This window comes from Haliotis rufescens, unplaced genomic scaffold (assembly GCF_023055435.1).
Source record: "Haliotis rufescens isolate VD_foot unplaced genomic scaffold, xgHalRufe1.0.p SCAF_9, whole genome shotgun sequence".
NCBI lineage: Eukaryota > Metazoa > Mollusca > Gastropoda > Lepetellida > Haliotidae > Haliotis > Haliotis rufescens.
In genome coordinates this window covers 8,084,693-8,102,554 of record NW_025964383.1, presented here as the reverse complement: position 1 = coordinate 8,102,554, position 17,862 = coordinate 8,084,693, and the positions used below count along the sequence as shown (strand labels likewise).

Below are 17,862 nucleotides of genomic sequence, written 5' to 3'. Positions count from 1 at the left end.
CTTGATCAAAGTTGAGATTAACTCCTCCACACCCAGATGAAAGCAAAAAGATTTCCACGTCATTTATGAAAATTGAGAATAATAGAGGGGATAGGTTTTCTCCCTGTCTGACACCTATATTACAAGGAAAGTAACCTGACATTTTATCATCACACTGCATCAACGATTTAATATTTTTATACATATTTTGAACTAACGTAAGAAATCTACCTTTGATGCCAATAGTCTGCATTTTCCTCCACAATCCCACTCGCCAAACAGTGTCAAAAGCTTTAGTAAAGTCTATGAAAGCGCAGTATAATTTTTGTTTATTATTTTTTAAAATTTGCATAAGCATATAAATTACAAATATATTGTCAGCAGTTGAGAAAGATTTCCTGAATCCTGCTTGGGCAGGTGTTAGAATATTATTTTTATCTAAGAATTTAGTTAAACGGTTGTTTAAAATTCTGGTGAATAGTTTTCCAAAGCAACTAAGGATAGTGATTGGCCTATGCGAGTTAGGATCAAGTGGGTCACCCTTTTTCTTGTAAATCGGTTTAATTATACCCACTAACCAAGATTCTGGAAGTATACCCTTTTCAAATATCAGGTTAAATAGATCAACTAACAAAGGGGTGAATAAATCAATTCTATCAATAAAATAATCATTTTCTATAAAATCAATACCGGATGCTTTATTTCTCTTTAGTTCTCTTACTGCTATCATAACTTCATCAGGTGTGATATCTCCATTTAAAGTTTCACAGTCATAGTGTGTATCCATAGTACATTCCTTCATTTCCGGGTCTTCTGAAGTTGTCTCATTGAGTGACTTAAAAAACTGGTAAAAATCTTCAATTTCAGGACAAATATTGTCATCTTTTTTATCTCCTTTTAACATTTTTTTAACAAAAACTCTTTTGGGGAGTGTTTGTGTTTTTCTCTTAACATTTTACCTAAGTTATCTTTATATTGTTTTATATGCTTATCCATACATTTCTTATAAGCCTTAGATTCATATTTTAAGAGACGTTTGTTATAAATAGAATTACATCTTTTCAAGCGGCGTTTTGCTTTATAAAAACTTTTTCTAGCATTTATACATTCCTTTCCAAACCATGGTTTGTTCATCTTATATTTCTTACCGACACCCTGCCTCCGGGTCCCGAAGGCAGCGCGTGCAGCGTCTATCAGCACGTGCCCGGCCTCTTCAGTTATGTCATTGATCAGATGTGGGTCAGCTTGGCCTTGTCTAGCCACATGTGCTTTCCGAGTGAGAATGTTTACCTTTTCAGCATTTAAATGTTGTAGAAACCTGTTAGTTCTATCTATATTATAACGTTTTGGTCTGGGATGAGTATCGTGTACTGTATTTACTTCGGACTGGATACCTACAGTTTGTTCTTGGAGTACAGTGGTGGCTAAAGAAAAGGACACTGGGCAGTGCACATCTGAATACAGGGGTGAGAAGTCTAAAATGGCTAAGTCAGTAAACAGAGGTAAGCACAAGGGGGAGGCTATAACATAGTCAACTACACTAACATCATTACATGTTATTTTACCTACATTTTTATCCTGTCCCAGTCTACCATTACAGATGAATAAGTTAAGATTTTTACATATCTCTATTATTTTATTACCTGAATTATTAACCCTTGCATTATCTTGATTAGCCCTGGACTGTGGTATATTAAGGTTATCTAATAATTTATCAGGCTCAAGTTCATTACCCATATCATTTATATCAATATCAAATTCCTTGAGTACTTGCTTATTGAATATGGTATAATCACATAGCTGTTTAGTTCTTGCATTGAAGTCACCCATCAAAATAACATACTCACTCAAAGAGAGAAAATAAAGTAAATTCTTTTCAAATTCATTGAATGTCTCACTTGTAAAGTAATTTGAATTTTCCGGAGGTATATATACTGTTCCTAAAAACAGATCTTGTTTGGTGTTACAAAGTGTCTTTGATATTTTTATCCACAGTACATATTCACATTCGTCTTCTGTTATAACTGATATGTAATTTTCCAAATCACATCTTATTGCTACCCCCAAGCCACCTGAACGTCTAATTGCTCCATTCCTATGCTGAAAGTACAGTTTATAACCTGGTAATTGAAGATCATCTAGAGAATCAGTTTTGGTTTCCTGAAATCCTATGATATCCTTGTTTTTAATCAAATTGGTAAATTCTTGATATTCTAACCGCTTTCTGAGGCCACATACATTGCCCTCATTTTCTTGTACATTATCAGCATCGACAGTCATGCCCTCATTTTCTTGTACATTATCAGCATGGACAGTCATGCCCTCATTTTCTTGTACATTATCAGCATCGACAGTCATGCCCTCATTTTCTTGTACATTATCAGCATCGACAGTCATGCCGTTGGTGGTGCTTTGGTGCTTTGTTGTTGTTAATCTTAATAGTGATGGTGGTGATGGCGATGGTGGTGTTCTATGGCGGTCCTGGGTTGTGACACATTTTGGTGGTACTGGGTTGTGGTGCTTGGTGGTGCTTGGTGAAGGTGCTGGTTGACGTAGTGTTTTCTGGTGATGATGCTTGATGGCGGCGGTGGTGGTGCTTGGTGAAGGTGCTGGTTGATGTAGCGCTTTCTGGTGATGATGCTTGATGGTGGCGATGTTGGTGCTTGGTGAAGGTGCTGGTTGATGTAATGCTTTCTGGTGATGATGCTTGATGGTGGCGATGGCAGTGCGTGTTGTTGGTGATGGAACTGGTTTGTGGTGCTTTGTTGTGATGTTGGGTTATTGTGCGTGGTGGTGCTTGGCTGTTATGCTAGGTTATGGTGCTTGATGATGGTGGTGGTTTTGATGGTGACGCTTGTTAGTGATTGTGGTGCTTGGTGTTGGCTGTGGTGTTTGTTGCTGGTGCTGGGTTGTGGTGCTTGGTGATGATGCTAGGCTGTGGTGCTTGGTGGCGGTGGTGGTGCTTGGTGAAGGTGCTGGTTGATGTAGCGCTTTCTGGTGATGATGCTTGATGGTGGCGATGGTGGTGCTTGGTGAAGGTGCTGGTTGATGTAGCGCTTTCTGGTGATGATGCTTGATGGTGGCGATGGTGGTGCTTGGTGAAGGTGCTGGTTGATGTAGCCCTTTCTGGTGATGATGCTTGATGGCGGCGGTGGTGGTGCTTGGTGAAGGTGCTGGTTGATGTAGCGCTTTCTGGTGATGATGCTTGATGGTGGCGATGGTGGTGCTTGGTGAAGGTGCTGGTTGACGTAGTGTTTTCTGGTGATGATGCTTGATGGCGGCGGTGGTGGTGCTTGGTGAAGGTGCTGGTTGATGTAGCGCTTTCTGGTGATGATGCTTGATGGTGGCGATGGTGGTGCTTGGTGAAGGTGCTGGTTGATGTAATGCTTTCTGGTGATGATGCTTGATGGTGGCGATGGCAGTGCGTGTTGTTGGTGATGGAACTGGTTTGTGGTGCTTTGTTGTGATGTTGGGTTATTGTGCGTGGTGGTGCTTGGCTGTTATGCTAGGTTATGGTGCTTGATAATGGTGGTGGTTTTGATGTTGACGCTTGGTAGTGATTGTGGTGCTTGGTGTTGGTTGTGGTGTTTGTTGCTGGTGATGGGTTATGGCGCTTGGTGATGATGCTAGGCTGTGGTGCTTGGTTGTTGATGGTGATGCTTGGTAGTTGTGAAGCATGTTGACCTGTGTTGATACTGTCGGCCGTCACAACGAGGAACGTTTCTGGACTAATTGGTTTTCAAAAATATGATTTGACATGTTCTGTGTTTTATGAAATGCAAAATATTCTATAATCGGAGAGATACGCAATGCAACATTCAAAGCTATTTTGATGCCATTGTGGTGGATCTAGAAGTCATTGAACCTCTGTTTATTAATTATCAATTATTGAAATAACTAAAGTTGTTCATTCTACACTGATTGTTGGATTAAGTGACATGATGCCTAGTAGACAACCACATCAGTGTTATAGAATGTTAAAGGTTCTTGATAATAATAGTAAACATTATTGGTTTTCAGATATGAGAAATGCATCATGTTTTGTTGAGGCTTTTCATATGTGTGGATTTCCCAGGATGTGGCAGATTGACATATATCTATAAATTCAATTAACCAGGACGAAAGGATACGTTTTGTCATCAGGGGCATCAGACTATTTCCTCATCACTTCATTTTTACGGCAAAGTGAATTAAATCACTGTACCAAACTGAAAGATATTTTACTTGTTTAAACGATAAAAGTTTATTCAGAGTGTATTGTAAATAAAGAATGCCTTCGCACAATATTAATGTAAATGTATGTCACAGATACAAAGACGGAAATAGTGTATCCGGAGAAATAGAGGACGAATACCATAAGTGGAAACACCTCTTATGTATATACTTTCATTTGACCCTGGCATACTCATTATATAAATATCATTATTTTATATCTGATAAGTATAATCCAGTAGAAGACATTCAAACATTGCCTTGGTTTCCAGATACATGATACATAGTAAATTTGACTAGATATAAAGACTAAGTCAGTGTGTTTGTAAACACATTACTTACTAAGCCGTCAATACTCAAATGAGTACTTATCAGAGTGTTTGTGTGTGTGTGTGTGTGTGCGTGCGTGCGTGCGTGCGTGCGTGCGTGTGTGTGGGTGTGGGGGTGTGTGTGTGTGTGTGTGTGTGTGTGTGTGTGTGTGTGTGTGTGTGTGTGTGGGTGGGTGTGTGTGGGTGGGTGTGTGAATTAAATCACTGTACCAAACTGAAAGATATTTTACTTGTTTAAACGATAAAAGTTTATTCAGAGTGTATTGTAAATAAAGGTGATGGGTGGCTAGGTGATGAAAGTCAGGTGTCTATCACGTTATCAGGTGTACCATCATTGTCTCCATCCGTTTCCTGTATGATAGGAATACTGTTTGTCATACAGCAGCATCACATTTGTGATTACTATGATTGATTTGTAGTCCTTGCTGCAATCACCTGTGCTACCGACTTTGTTGACGTCACATTTATATCGCATTTTTTCTAGTCCACATTCAGAGCAGGGATTACATATCAGGTGTTGTACGTCCTGGTGGTATAAATCTAATTACGTAAAGTGCATTATATCCATATTTGACTTACTGACCATTTATATGCCCTTTATTTAATCATGTTTAGGTTATTAGGATAATACCCAATGGTATGAATTTTAATCGTAAACATGTTTACGGTTTGGGAATGTTGTGCTTTGGTGGTGTTAGGCACACCAAACGTTGTATTCCGTTTAGGTTTAAAACACATTCCTTATTAAATATATTACTCATGTCTTGTTTCATTCAAGGCCATATGACCCATCTTACTAACAGATATATTATACAATTACATTACACAACTCACATGCATCGTGGAATTTGAAAGTGGTTCATTTCCGTTCCACTTTTGGATAACGCTTATATCGTGGGATGGGTTGTTTCTTAAATCTTGGAACGTCAACGGAAACGTGCATCTATATACAGAGGACACACAAACAATACACGCTTTTCATCTTCTACGCATGTTCAGTGCGAGCACAGAGAGTCTTCATCGCCTACATTACGTTTACCTTTTGATCACAAGATGTATTATATCCACTTCTGCATTTTAACCAGGCCTTTCCCTAATTAGGTACATTGCTATTTTGACATACGTTTCAAACTGATGTCCTTACTTCTGAAGGAATTCATCGGACATCTGGCTACGTATATAGACAAGTATTAGGACATATGGTTACTCGATCAGGGTAGGTGAAGTCCTGTGACATCATGTGCCGGGATAAGAGACGTCGTAAAACATCTGTTAACAGGATAGGAGAATTCATTGGAAAACTGATAACGACAATATCACGGCGGGGGACACCAGAAATGGGCTTCACACATGGTTATCATGTGGGGAATCGAACCCGGGCCTTCGGCGTGAAGTGCGAACGCTTTAACTACTAGCTAGGCTACCCTTCCTACCTGCAACAGGATAGAAAAGTCCTAGGACATCTTATAACGGGATAGGACATCTGGTAACGGGTTAGTTGAGGTAAAATGGGGTTTAACGTCGGCTCCAAACTTATGTAGCGACGTTATAACGGGCAAGGAGAAGTTCTACTTGGAGAGATTATGAGAAGACATATGGCATCCAGTAATGGGTTAAGAGAAGGCCTAGAATATCTGATATATGGACCAACAAGGATCGGTTAGAGTCAGTTTATAATTACCTATTGACAGATTTAAGAGTTCAATTCACGCCATGATACAACTGGATTACTGTTAAAAGCGGCGTTAAGCCAAACCCACTCACTAAGAGTTACATTTCTGGCCACGTATATATATTTGTGTACGTTATCTCCCACAACATGCATCTACAAACAAAAGTATTTGATAATAATTCATATAACAATTTTCGTTTAATTCCGACTTCTGCTGTTGATAAAAATATGAAATAAAATAAATAAAACATATAATATAACATAATAAATCAAGAAATCTGTCTGACGGTCGGATAAGGCTAGTTACATATCTTTCAATTAATATCCTCACCGAATACAAGTTTTTAAAGAGATGGGTGACTACCCGGGCTATAGTAGTAGTCTATTGTAAGGTTCCGACTACATCAAAAAACAGTTGTTTATGCAGGTGTTTGCAAAGAGGCGCGTCCCACGCAAGGCACTCAACATAAACCCATGCAAAGGCAGAAAATGGTACTAGTTAAAATAAGGTATTTGCGCTAACATCTGTTGTGTCACTGCTGTGACAATTCTGAAACTTCTTCCACAGAACGTTTTGAAAGTCTTACCATGGCCTTTAATGCTGTAACCCTGACGAATCAACGTTTGACCCTCCTTGACATCTTCATTACAAGAGCACGCACGATTGGCCCTCAAAAGTTGTTAAATGTAGATACCAAAGGCTGCAGCTGCTGAAGTATTTCTCGACAGTAAAAAGCTGAAGTAATCCACCTTGTCATACAGCCTTGTGATATTGTTTGACACCCAGAATCTTAAAGCCTAGATCTTAATATGAAATAAATGAGGCGGTTTTACTGGTCACTTATATTTCTAGCGCAGATGGGTAAATCCGGTAAATAGAATTATATACTAGTATTTGACAGTTATTGAACGATAAAAGATCATCGATATACCTGAAGCTTAAGGTAAACTTCTTGGCCAAATTCCTTGTGTTTGACAAGTTTTAACTATTATAACGCAAATCGAGAAAGAAAGTTCAAAACATACATCATTCTACATCCACGACGATGAATGAAGTGGGCTTGATTCAAACGCCGCCATGTACAAAATGTTAGTCGCGTCATCGGTTCATCACCTACTTGCAGTTGTACTCTGGACAGACATTTTTTTGTAAATGAATAAACATAACTTACCAACACCTTGTGTAAACTCCACATCAAGGAATAGCAAAACGCACACGCCCCAAAGCAGCATTCTGAAACAAACATTATCATTTCAACATTAACATGACCGATGCAGAATATCTAACTTGTAAAGTGATATACGTTGATAAAAAGACGCACATGTAACAGATATGCAAAAAAATAGTGTATGAGATCATTCCCGTCTGGCGTTTGTGGCATTATCTATATCAGAAATATGCTCACTGTAAATTGTATATGTCATGGGTGATAACGTGTGCTGTTTTATATGAAATATTTTATAGCCAAGGTAAATATTTGTTGTCGTATATGCCAGAATTACGAGAAGGTCGCATCACATACATTTCCAGTCAGCCATTACAAATCACACAAGTGACTAAGGCATTCTGAAGCGTAACCGACATAACGTGGTGCCGACATGCAGGGTCAGGCACTGCATGTACCACGCATAGCCCAGGTTGTTGCCGGTTAGAAGATTAATACAATACAGCTGTTGAGTTTATGTACAAGGGTCATCCAAGGTGACCAGTGCAGTTTCATAAACCGTAACATTTAACCAAAGTAAGATACTGCAGTATCATCCTGAAGTACCACTGTGTCACGGTTCAAAAGCCATCTATACATTTACCCAGACACAAAGTTTGTCTGATGTGAGAAAGTAAACAGCTGCACCGCGACATGATGGAAACCCTACCTGATGAATGCAATGCCACTCCGAAATTGGTGAGAGTTAAGTGTTGTTGCGACTGCGAGTGGGGATACTATTCTTGTAATATATACTTTTAACTGTTTGATTGGCGTTCTAGAAGTTGGCGAGTAAATAAGAAAACATACAACTTTATGGCTACCAACTTCTGGTTTATAACAGTGTAAGATTATACATCGAAACGTTGCTAAATACAATAAACCAGAGGTTGTTACCAATAAAGTTGTACGTTTTCTTATTCATCTACTTTTATTCTAATAATGCACCCGTCCATACGGCGATCCTTACACACGCACATGCAGTGTACGGACGCATAGGCACACCAGGAAATATGCTTAAATATTCCACATTCTAATACTTGAATTAATCCCGGAGCAGATAAAAGGTTTATATGTGCAAACTGAATCATGGACAGGACGTCACTCGTTCACGTCATCTCTAGAGTTTGATACGTGGTATAATTCACATGTGCCTATACTTGTACGAATGTTGGAATAAGTGTGTGAATATGGTTTTACGCCGCTTTTGCAATATTCATGCAACATGGCGGCGACGCTCACAAAGTTGAAGTTCATACATTGCACCAAAGTGGGAATCAAACCCGGGCTGAACGCTTTCCCTCCGGGTATATGGTGTGACATACACTGTGTGAGAGCCTATGTACATCACTCCATATGCCACTCGAGATCGGTTGACAGCTTATCATGTCAGATACATTCAGATATACATTTGACATTTACTGAGAATCTGTATCATGGAAAAGATGAAAAATATACCTATCAAAAAGAGAAGCATATTTCATTTATTCTTCATAATAACAACACAAATTACGGAATAGAATATCTAACATTAACCATTAAAAACACCAGAGGCAGCGATACACATGCTTACTTGTCAACAGTGAGTCTTTCAGCACGAGAGAGAAGGTTGTGTACAGCCTGTCCTGGATGCAGCTAATCTGCTATGTAAGCAGGATACATAAACTCTCACGTGACACCAAGCTGAAACAGCGTACCCTTGCAAACTGGACTCGTCTTTCGGGGTTTAGCTTGCGCAGTCACACATCACGATCGCGACGGTCAGTACACCAATACGTTCATTCTCGAGGAGTATCTTATTCATTGTTAAAGTCTGACATCAGGTAAAACCATTTTTATTTTTTTTTAAATCATCGATGATCTTCTCAGGAAATTCAGGGTTTTTTTGCTATGTGCTATCGAGCACTGTATCTCCCTGAGTTGCATCCCTGAGCCACATATAGCCTCACTGATTTCAAAGTCATGTTATTCAACATCCAAAGGCTCTACATTGGCAATACTTCAAATCATGCACTTCTTAATAACTCACATAGCCTTTGTTCCTATCATTATAAAAAGTGCTAACACCACTAAAATATTTCTTGTAAATTCACACTCAACATGGGAATGCCTCCGCTGTACATACACAGTGATTGCTTATATACACTTCCCACTCGTCGCGTATTGAAAGCTTTAATCTACATGCATCGCAAAATGGCGGAAAATCGTTTGTTGCTTACTAGTGAATAAATTAATTACGATGAACAAATTTCTTGTAACTGATTATCGTCAGATATGCATAGAAATGTCTATTCCATATCAATGAAATAAACTCACCCTTCAGTTATCGCCAAAATGCAAGAGCACGGACCCCTAGCACACTATGCATAACATATAACCTAGTTCGTGTCATAAATTCATTTGGAATCATATACTTTGATATATCTCGTTATCTGTAACTACATAAACTGTGCCATTTCATTATCTGGAACAACATAAACCCTGACATCTCGTGATCTGGAACTACATAAACTCTGACATCTCGTTATCTGGAACTACATAAACCCTGACATCTCGTTATCTGGAACTACATAAACTCTGACATCTAGTTATCTGGAACTACATCAACTCTGACATCTCGTTATCTGGAACTACATAAACTCTGACATCTCGTTATCTGGAACTACATAAACTCTGACATCTCGTTATCTGGAACTACATAAACTGTGCCATCTCGTTATCTGGAACTACATAAACTGTGCCATTTCATTATCTGGAACTACATAAACTCCGACATTTCGTTATGTGGAACCTCATAAACTCTGACATCTCGTTATCTGGAACTACATAAACTGTGCCGTCTCGTTATCTGGAACTACATAAACTCTGACATCTCGTTATCTGGAACTACATAAACTGTGACATTTCGTTATCTGGAACTACATCAACTGTGAAATCTCGTTATCTAGAACTACATAAACTCCGACATTTCGTTATGTGGAACCTCATAAACTCTGACATCTCGTTATCTGGAACTACATAAACTGTGCCGTCTCGTTATCTGGAACTACATAAACTCTGACATCTCGTTATCTGGAACTACATAAACTGTGACATTTCGTTATCTGGAACTACATCAACTGTGAAATCTCGTGATCTAGAACTACATAAACTCCGACATTTCGTTATGTGGAACCTCATAAAAAATTGCCACATTTCGTCATCTGGAACTACATTAACTATGACATCTCATCATCTGAGACTACATAAACTGTGACATCTCGTGATCTAGAACTTCATAAACTGTGACATCTCGTTATCTTGAACTACATCAACTGTGACTTTTCGTTATGTGGAACCTCATAAACTGTGACATTTCGTTGTCTGGAACTACATCAACTGTGACATTTCATTATCTGGAACTACATAAACTCCGACATTTCGACAAACTGAATTCGATGCATGTTTACCTCATACTTTGGTAAATTATGTTACCTTTCAGATAAAGAAATATTGCAGAATGTGCCACACATTGCTTGTAAAGATGCATCAAAAAGTAAACCACGTGTATATTTGCTATCGTGGCGGTCGTAATGGTAGTTCAAGAAATAGTTATAATGTCAGCAGTAAATGTTTTTTTCAAATCCAGGGATAGAAAACTATTTATAAGTTGTTAAATTTTCGTAATGTTCCAATTTAATGGCCAAACACTGAGGTAACATCAGTGCGGGAATGTGTTTTACTTATCTCGCGATAAAGAAGAACAAAAAATAACAGGCTCAGCTCCCTCAAACTTCAATATGTCTATTTATCTCAACGTTATTTTCTCACGTGTTTCAGAATAGTATCATCTTCTTTGTTTATATTCAAGTGTTTTTGTATCAGAGTAACATCGGCCCATGCTAGAGTCTGACAGCTATAGTTATATAGCCTTTACAAGGCCCCACCGGTTTCCTGTACTTGTTCACAGTGCAGCAACTGTGATGCTGGTTACATTCAGACACCCTTGTATGGCCTCAGGTAACATGCAGGCACTCCTTGCATTTAGGTGGAGTACCCTATAGAGAGAAGGTTCCCATGGATTTCTGTGAGTGAGTGAGTGGGTTGAGTTTAACGTCACTTTGAACAAGCTTCCTGTTACAACACGTCGCGTCAGCTTTTTTTGGGAGGAAAACCCGAAGTGATGCAGGTCTCAGACGTTTACCACTTTGGTGAACCAATGAGCACGTTATGGTGCTGACAAACCTAGAAACATAATTGGGGCGATCCGGGATTCGATCCCACAATCATAGGTTTGTAATATTTCCGTAGGCCCATCACATATACACAGGTACATTCTATGTCCCCTTTAATCACTTTCATCACATTTCTTCACTGACATCAAATGTGGCAATGTGGTGGCACAACTGCAATTCTTTCAGCACAACACTATTCATGTGGGGATTTAAAACAATTATATTGAAGAAACGAAACATGTCAACAAATTCATGATTTGTAACAACTTTTCATGAATTTCTGCACTCAGTTGATTGTTGTGCCATTTCCCAGAAATGTAGGAAATGTGTGATAAATGATCGATTACCGCAGATTGATAATCATAACAACGCCATTGTGGAGGGTGGCCTGTGTGCCGGGTGTGTCAGACATTGTGTTTCTGTAACACTCACCCCACTTCCCCTGCTGATACACCCAGGTAGAGAAACTCCCCCCGTGTGTGCCACAGCTCCATACACCGACACACCAGGAGCGGCGCTGTACACAAACACACCACCCACTGTCCACATGGCTCTCCCCCCCGACAGCCATCTCTAGAACAACAGGCCACCGCTCTCCACTCACCACACCCACCCTGGAGTGGGTCTCCCAGTATCGTGGTGTGTGTGGGGCAGGGCTGACATTAGAGGGGTGTGGAGGAAGGGGGATGGGGTAGAGCTACAGGTGCCGTGGTATGTCTGTAACCTGCCGGCATCCCTGTATCGTGTGGCGGGCGGCGAGTTGACCAGCTCACCGTCTGTAATTACGTGGCACCTGTCTGTGTTGGCTCGAGCAGCGTCCAGTTGTAGTTTAGGACCTGGAAATATACATTTTGTTTACAGTTTACCAAACTTCCTTGGTTCTTTGGATAACAAATTAGTCATTTCATTGTAATCCTCGTCAACATCCATGGTAAGCAATGACCCCAGACCAATTACCCTATTGAACACGACAAGGACATGACAGGGAGACGTGTGCGTCAATGTCATAGGCTGTGGACCACAATGGCTGAACTTGGCCATGCGCTGCAAGAGGAGTGGGACAAACTCCCTCAAAACGTCATTAGGAGATTCAAACGCAGTATGCCTCGTCGTGGGAATGTATGCTAGTCAAATCATTGCAGTATTAGCACTACTGATCTAAAAACGTCAACTTTGAAAATTCCCACCTTAACCCTACAGTCCTTCAAGATCGTTGGCAGTCATAACACCAACAATCATATATGTCACTAACGATTGTGATGTGTTCCCAATTCGCTCATTATTATCATACAACTATTACAAGAAACTAATGGCTCTTACAATTTTGGAAGTTGTTGATTATTTCCGAGTATCCCCAATTTTTGTTAAGTTTATATTAGTCACTATATAGCCCTGTTTATGATTAAAAAACTTCCCCTGATCTTCTCTTGAATCATAAACGGGCTACACATTTTCATACAGTGTGGCATCGGCGGCACACTGAATCTACAAGTTACACGCTACAGTAGGTGGGTACAGTAGGTGGGTACAGTAGGTGGGTACAGTAGGTGGGTGTTATTTGAGCGTCATTCACATGACTATGTCTCGCAGTCCATCACGCGATATCTGTAATGCTGATATTCCCCTCCTCGCGAGCCCTATAGCAACAACAAACTTCAATAACATTGATTTACTCGTCACTTGTTCGAAATGTAGATTGTGCCAGTGTGAAATACTTGATATCTGTACCAATAGGACATACGTGATAGGTAACTTAGAACAATAACTCACTGACTCACTCACTGACTCACTCACTCACTCACTCACTAATAATGGCATGTGAAGGGTCAGTGCCATGCAATGCTGAAATAGAACACATATATTTGTGTGTCTGTCTGTCTGTCTGAATCTGGACCAGACAACCAGTGATTGACACCATGCTCCCCTCCCATTATGCTTGGTAAATATATGCGATTGAGGGAAGAGCGAGGGTGGTGGGATCTATTGTCTGACATGATTCTTCGTGTGAGGTTGTCATGTTTTTGTTTCGTCCAATCAACACACCAAAACATATGAAAGGACGGGTACAGCATTAAGAGTTGTGTCTTTGACTTTAGTGCGAGCATTGAGCTCTGAATTCCATATTTTCTTAAGTCTACATTTGTACTCTTCCCGAAGTCTTACCTTGATATGGGCATTCTGGAGTTTGTCCCTAATCTGCATCCCTGAGTACGTATAGGCCTTCCACGAGATGGTCAATAACTCCTCCTCCAAGTCAACTGACTTATCCTCCCTCCTCTACCCTGCCACGTTGCAGATAAAGAATGTTGCATTTGTCGAGTCCAAAGGACATGCCGATATCATTAGAAAAGGACTTGACAAGGAGAATCTGTTTTTAGTGTGGATTCTTAATTGGCTATAGGGGGCATAGTCGTAAAAGGCGCCGCGATTCACTGTGCAGAGTTGCGTCCCTTGGGCACGCCAGAAACCTATGATTGTGGGTTCGAATCCCGGTTCGCCCCGATTATGTTTCTAGGTTTGTCAGCACTATAACCATGCTCGTGGGTTTCACTGAGGTGGGAAACGTTTGAGACCTGCATCACTTCGGGCTTTCCTCCCACATTTAGCTGACACGACTTAACACTTGGTACTAGAATTTGGCCAATGAATTAATTTATGATGTAGATCGATTCGCTTTGCTTCGGAAACGAATTTTTAATAAACAACGGAACAAAGATAAAGTTGACCTGGTTCTTTTATGACGGTGCAATAGTAGATCTAGTAGTATTTCATTTATTAGATCGGTGCGCAATTTTCCACAGCGGCAGCAATATTGAGACACGAAGACATTATATTATTTCACGTCGGAATGGAGATAAAAATATTAAAATACGGACAGCCTCACAGACTTCGAAACGATGTTCAGATAAATATTTGTTCACATTCATTCTGTCATGTGCGTGAAAATGGGTTTCAACATTATTTTCATCAAGCTTAGATTCAGGTCGCTGGCTACTTCGGCATTAACAAATGTTTTGTCTCGAAGCTCAAAGCAACAATGTTTCTCTCTGACGAACATCTGTCATAATGTTAATGCCTCAACAATCTTCCTGGGCAGTTGAATTCAACAATGTAATACACACGGCCTCATTCAAGGATTCCTTCCAAATACCCACCACGTGATCAGGGTTACGACCTTGGGATAAACTATTAGATTATTTTGCATTTGTAGAAAAGATGTTTTTCGTGAATAGAGGTTATCACGCGAGTGTGTTTGGGGTGTACCATCCCCAAACACACAAGCGTGATAACCTCTTTATCATATAATGTCATTCTTTAATTCTGTGATTCAAAATCGGTTTCCCTCTCTCACATACATAACCGAAACATTGCGAGTTTTCCTGGAATGCGCGCATTAATATTTATTACGTCACAGGGTAAATGATGAGTCAGTCGGACAGTGACAGTAGCCAATGTAGTTCCAACTGAAATCTGTTTCTTATACAGTGGCGAAGCAACATGTACGCATTTCGCGGCAATCCATCGGTCTGTCCGCTAGAGTAACTGTCCTTTGTCAAAGGGAAGCTACTCTAACCTATTAAACATCACGGCCACGGGCAGACGTTGTTGACAGTCGGTCTGTCCTGTCATAACGTTAAGAAGTGTAGTCAGATGTACACACAGCGACAAAACGAAACAAGGTAACAATTCAAACATATTTCGACCAAATCCAACTATTTAAATTTGTGGAGAAGGTTTCAAGCCGCAGAGGTCAACAAGCACAGATATGGCTACTGATTCCGCTTCGCTAGGCCTCGTGCCCTCGCAAAATTGTTTCGAAATTTATATTTCTAAAGTTGCCCAAACTTATAAAATGCCGTAGCTACGTCACAGTTAGACACTTATTTTCAGTATATTAGACTGTTCTTTTGATAATGATAGCAATTATCTCTGTAGTTTATCCAGATTCCCGATGGTTATTTCTTACTCGATCGCCCAATGACGAGGGCGACGCCATGTTTGTTTATAAACAGTGAAAGTAGTCCCTACTTGACCTTTGATATTTGCATCTCTATCCGCATATGACCCCAACGGATATCGTTTTTATCCGTTGGCTTTATCCTGCCGAGAAACCCACCCATTATATGATAAATATTATTATTAAAAAATATCCTGTACATGGTACTTTTGGATTGCACTGCGTATTTCTTTTATTACTTTCTAAAACTTTTTTGTTTTCCCCTTTCTGACCACGCGATCTTCTAGCAACCACGCCCCCTGAGCGCATCGACTGCTGCTTACAACTGTCAAGAACTTTGCAATTTTGCTTGTCTTCAATATGAGCAACAAAACATTTTCATGTGAAGCCAAATTGGACGAAGAGTTGTTCGAGATAATCAGGGAGCCTTTGGTCCTTTCGATTATGACATTGGTGACTTTATCGTGGAGAAAGTTCCAATTCAAGATGACATCATTCCGATTCACAACTCGAATCGACAAGATGGCGCCTCTCTTCTCGCCCTTGCAAGTGCAAAAGAAACTTTGATAAATTCAGTGACGATTTTTGTGAATAGTGAATCAGTTTCACAGCTAGAAATCATTGTGGAACCAGATGAAGCTGAATATGTCTACTGACTTCTTTTGTCAACCATGCGTGACACGGCAAGGCAATCGAAGTTAGGGAATGGTGCGGCCACCATGTTGCAGAAATTCGTCGATTCGAACACATTGCTTGTGGATTGAGCTAAATAAACGAAGTGTTTGGAGAGATTTCAGATACTTGGACTTGAAGAAACGGATATTAAACGTTGCAGCAGATGAAGGATTGGTGTGGACCAAACAGGAAAGGGATCCCAGATTGTATTTTAAAACTTGTGCGCGAAGTGTATCCAAATACCCCGAACAAAAAATACATGGGACAAGTGTGGATCTAATGATCAAACTCAGTTTTGTGTGTGAAAATTCTGTGAAAGAAAAGGCAATTCATTATTAAAGTTCTCTTGGAATATGTGTATTGGAGTCTTCGTTTGTCGTAAGAACAATATTATCTGGACACGCTTTCTGTAGGTCAAAACATCAAGTATATTTCGTTACTTATTTACCAGTTGCTTATGTGCATTGTTATGTTGATACACGTGACATATTCATCTATTGTAGTCAAGCTGAGAAATCATTGTGCTTCAAATTAGGCCCCTTCCTAAACACTAGTTGAAAAATCTGTGTAATAATTTTTAAGTTTTATGAATATAAACTGATTATTGTGTGGCACAAATCTAACTGTTGAATGCAAATGACCAAAACTAAACAAATATCTGTAAGTTTCGGAATGAAATGAAAGAATCACCTCGTCAATTTCGTATTTAAGTATCGTTACTGTTACATTTACCGAAACTGATGTTCTGCTGCTGTTCTGCCGTAAAAATATACAACACAATACACTTTGACCACAAATGCATTAAATGTTTCACATGTACACATGACCATGTGCTTTGCTATTTATAGCGCAACCGGAAATAAGTTCCGCCCAGTGTGATTGATGCAGACGCCAAACACGATCGATTCGATTTTTTATGATAAAACTACAGAAAATTTATTGACTTGATATGTAGCCATTTGTTGTATCCATGGATTGTCATTCAAGTTGATATGAAGTTTGACGGTCAATGGTGATCTGGTTCCCGTATGGTTTTCAAAACACTTCTCCCGACACTCGGTTGTGTTTACATTGTCAGTCATTGTTCGAAACTGAAACACCGCCACCTTGCGGGCTATTTATAGACAGGGTGGGGCTTTAAGAACATTTTTATTTTCAATACAGGCCTATCTGGTTTTAGTTACAGTCTAAAAGGAAACTTATAACCTGAGGGAAATAAACACACAAACTAACGCACACAAGCAAAGCACGTATGGAGGTGGTCCCCCAATCTGGACCTCGTCACAACTGGTAATATTTCTGTAAGGAACTGTACATGGATTTGTTCGACCGGTTATACATTTTCAAAACCCCAGATTTCAAATCCACAGAATACAATAGATTTAACCAGCATCACGGATACAGCTAACAGTTATTAGGCAGATGACAGAAGCTTGCTTCAGAGGCATGGTATTTCGTACATAGCTTCCGATGCTTCATTACATAGGTATTTGATGGATTTTGAAAAGGAGTTTAAAATGTGATAACTAGTTGATTACTTCTGCGGGAAACATGTTTGTGCTTCAGACAACATACCTTCGTCGACGTCTGCTATAATGAAGATCACGTGACAACGTCA

The 17,862-nt window shown here is 39.8% G+C and overlaps 1 protein-coding gene and 1 long non-coding RNA gene across 2 annotated transcripts in view; one reads left to right on the top strand and one right to left on the bottom strand.

Annotated features, from left to right (window-relative positions):
- LOC124125479 overlaps positions 1–9,064 on the bottom strand; it is a 32,758-nt gene extending 23,694 nt beyond the window's left edge. The window contains exons 1-2 of the mRNA XM_048391298.1: positions 8,971–9,064; positions 7,365–7,426 (exon numbers count right to left, since the gene is read on the bottom strand). Of these exons, the coding sequence (XP_048247255.1) occupies positions 7,365–7,425 (61 nt within the window). The 5' untranslated portion in view covers position 7,426; positions 8,971–9,064. The remainder of the gene's footprint in view (positions 1–7,364; positions 7,427–8,970) is intronic.
- Positions 9,065–9,127: 63 nt separating this feature from the next.
- LOC125377539 lies at positions 9,128–16,596 on the top strand. Its single transcript, XR_007219693.1, has 2 exons — positions 9,128–9,220; positions 15,857–16,596. It is a non-coding gene; the product is annotated as an uncharacterized LOC125377539 (long non-coding RNA).
- The last annotated feature ends 1,266 nt before the right edge of the window (positions 16,597–17,862 follow it).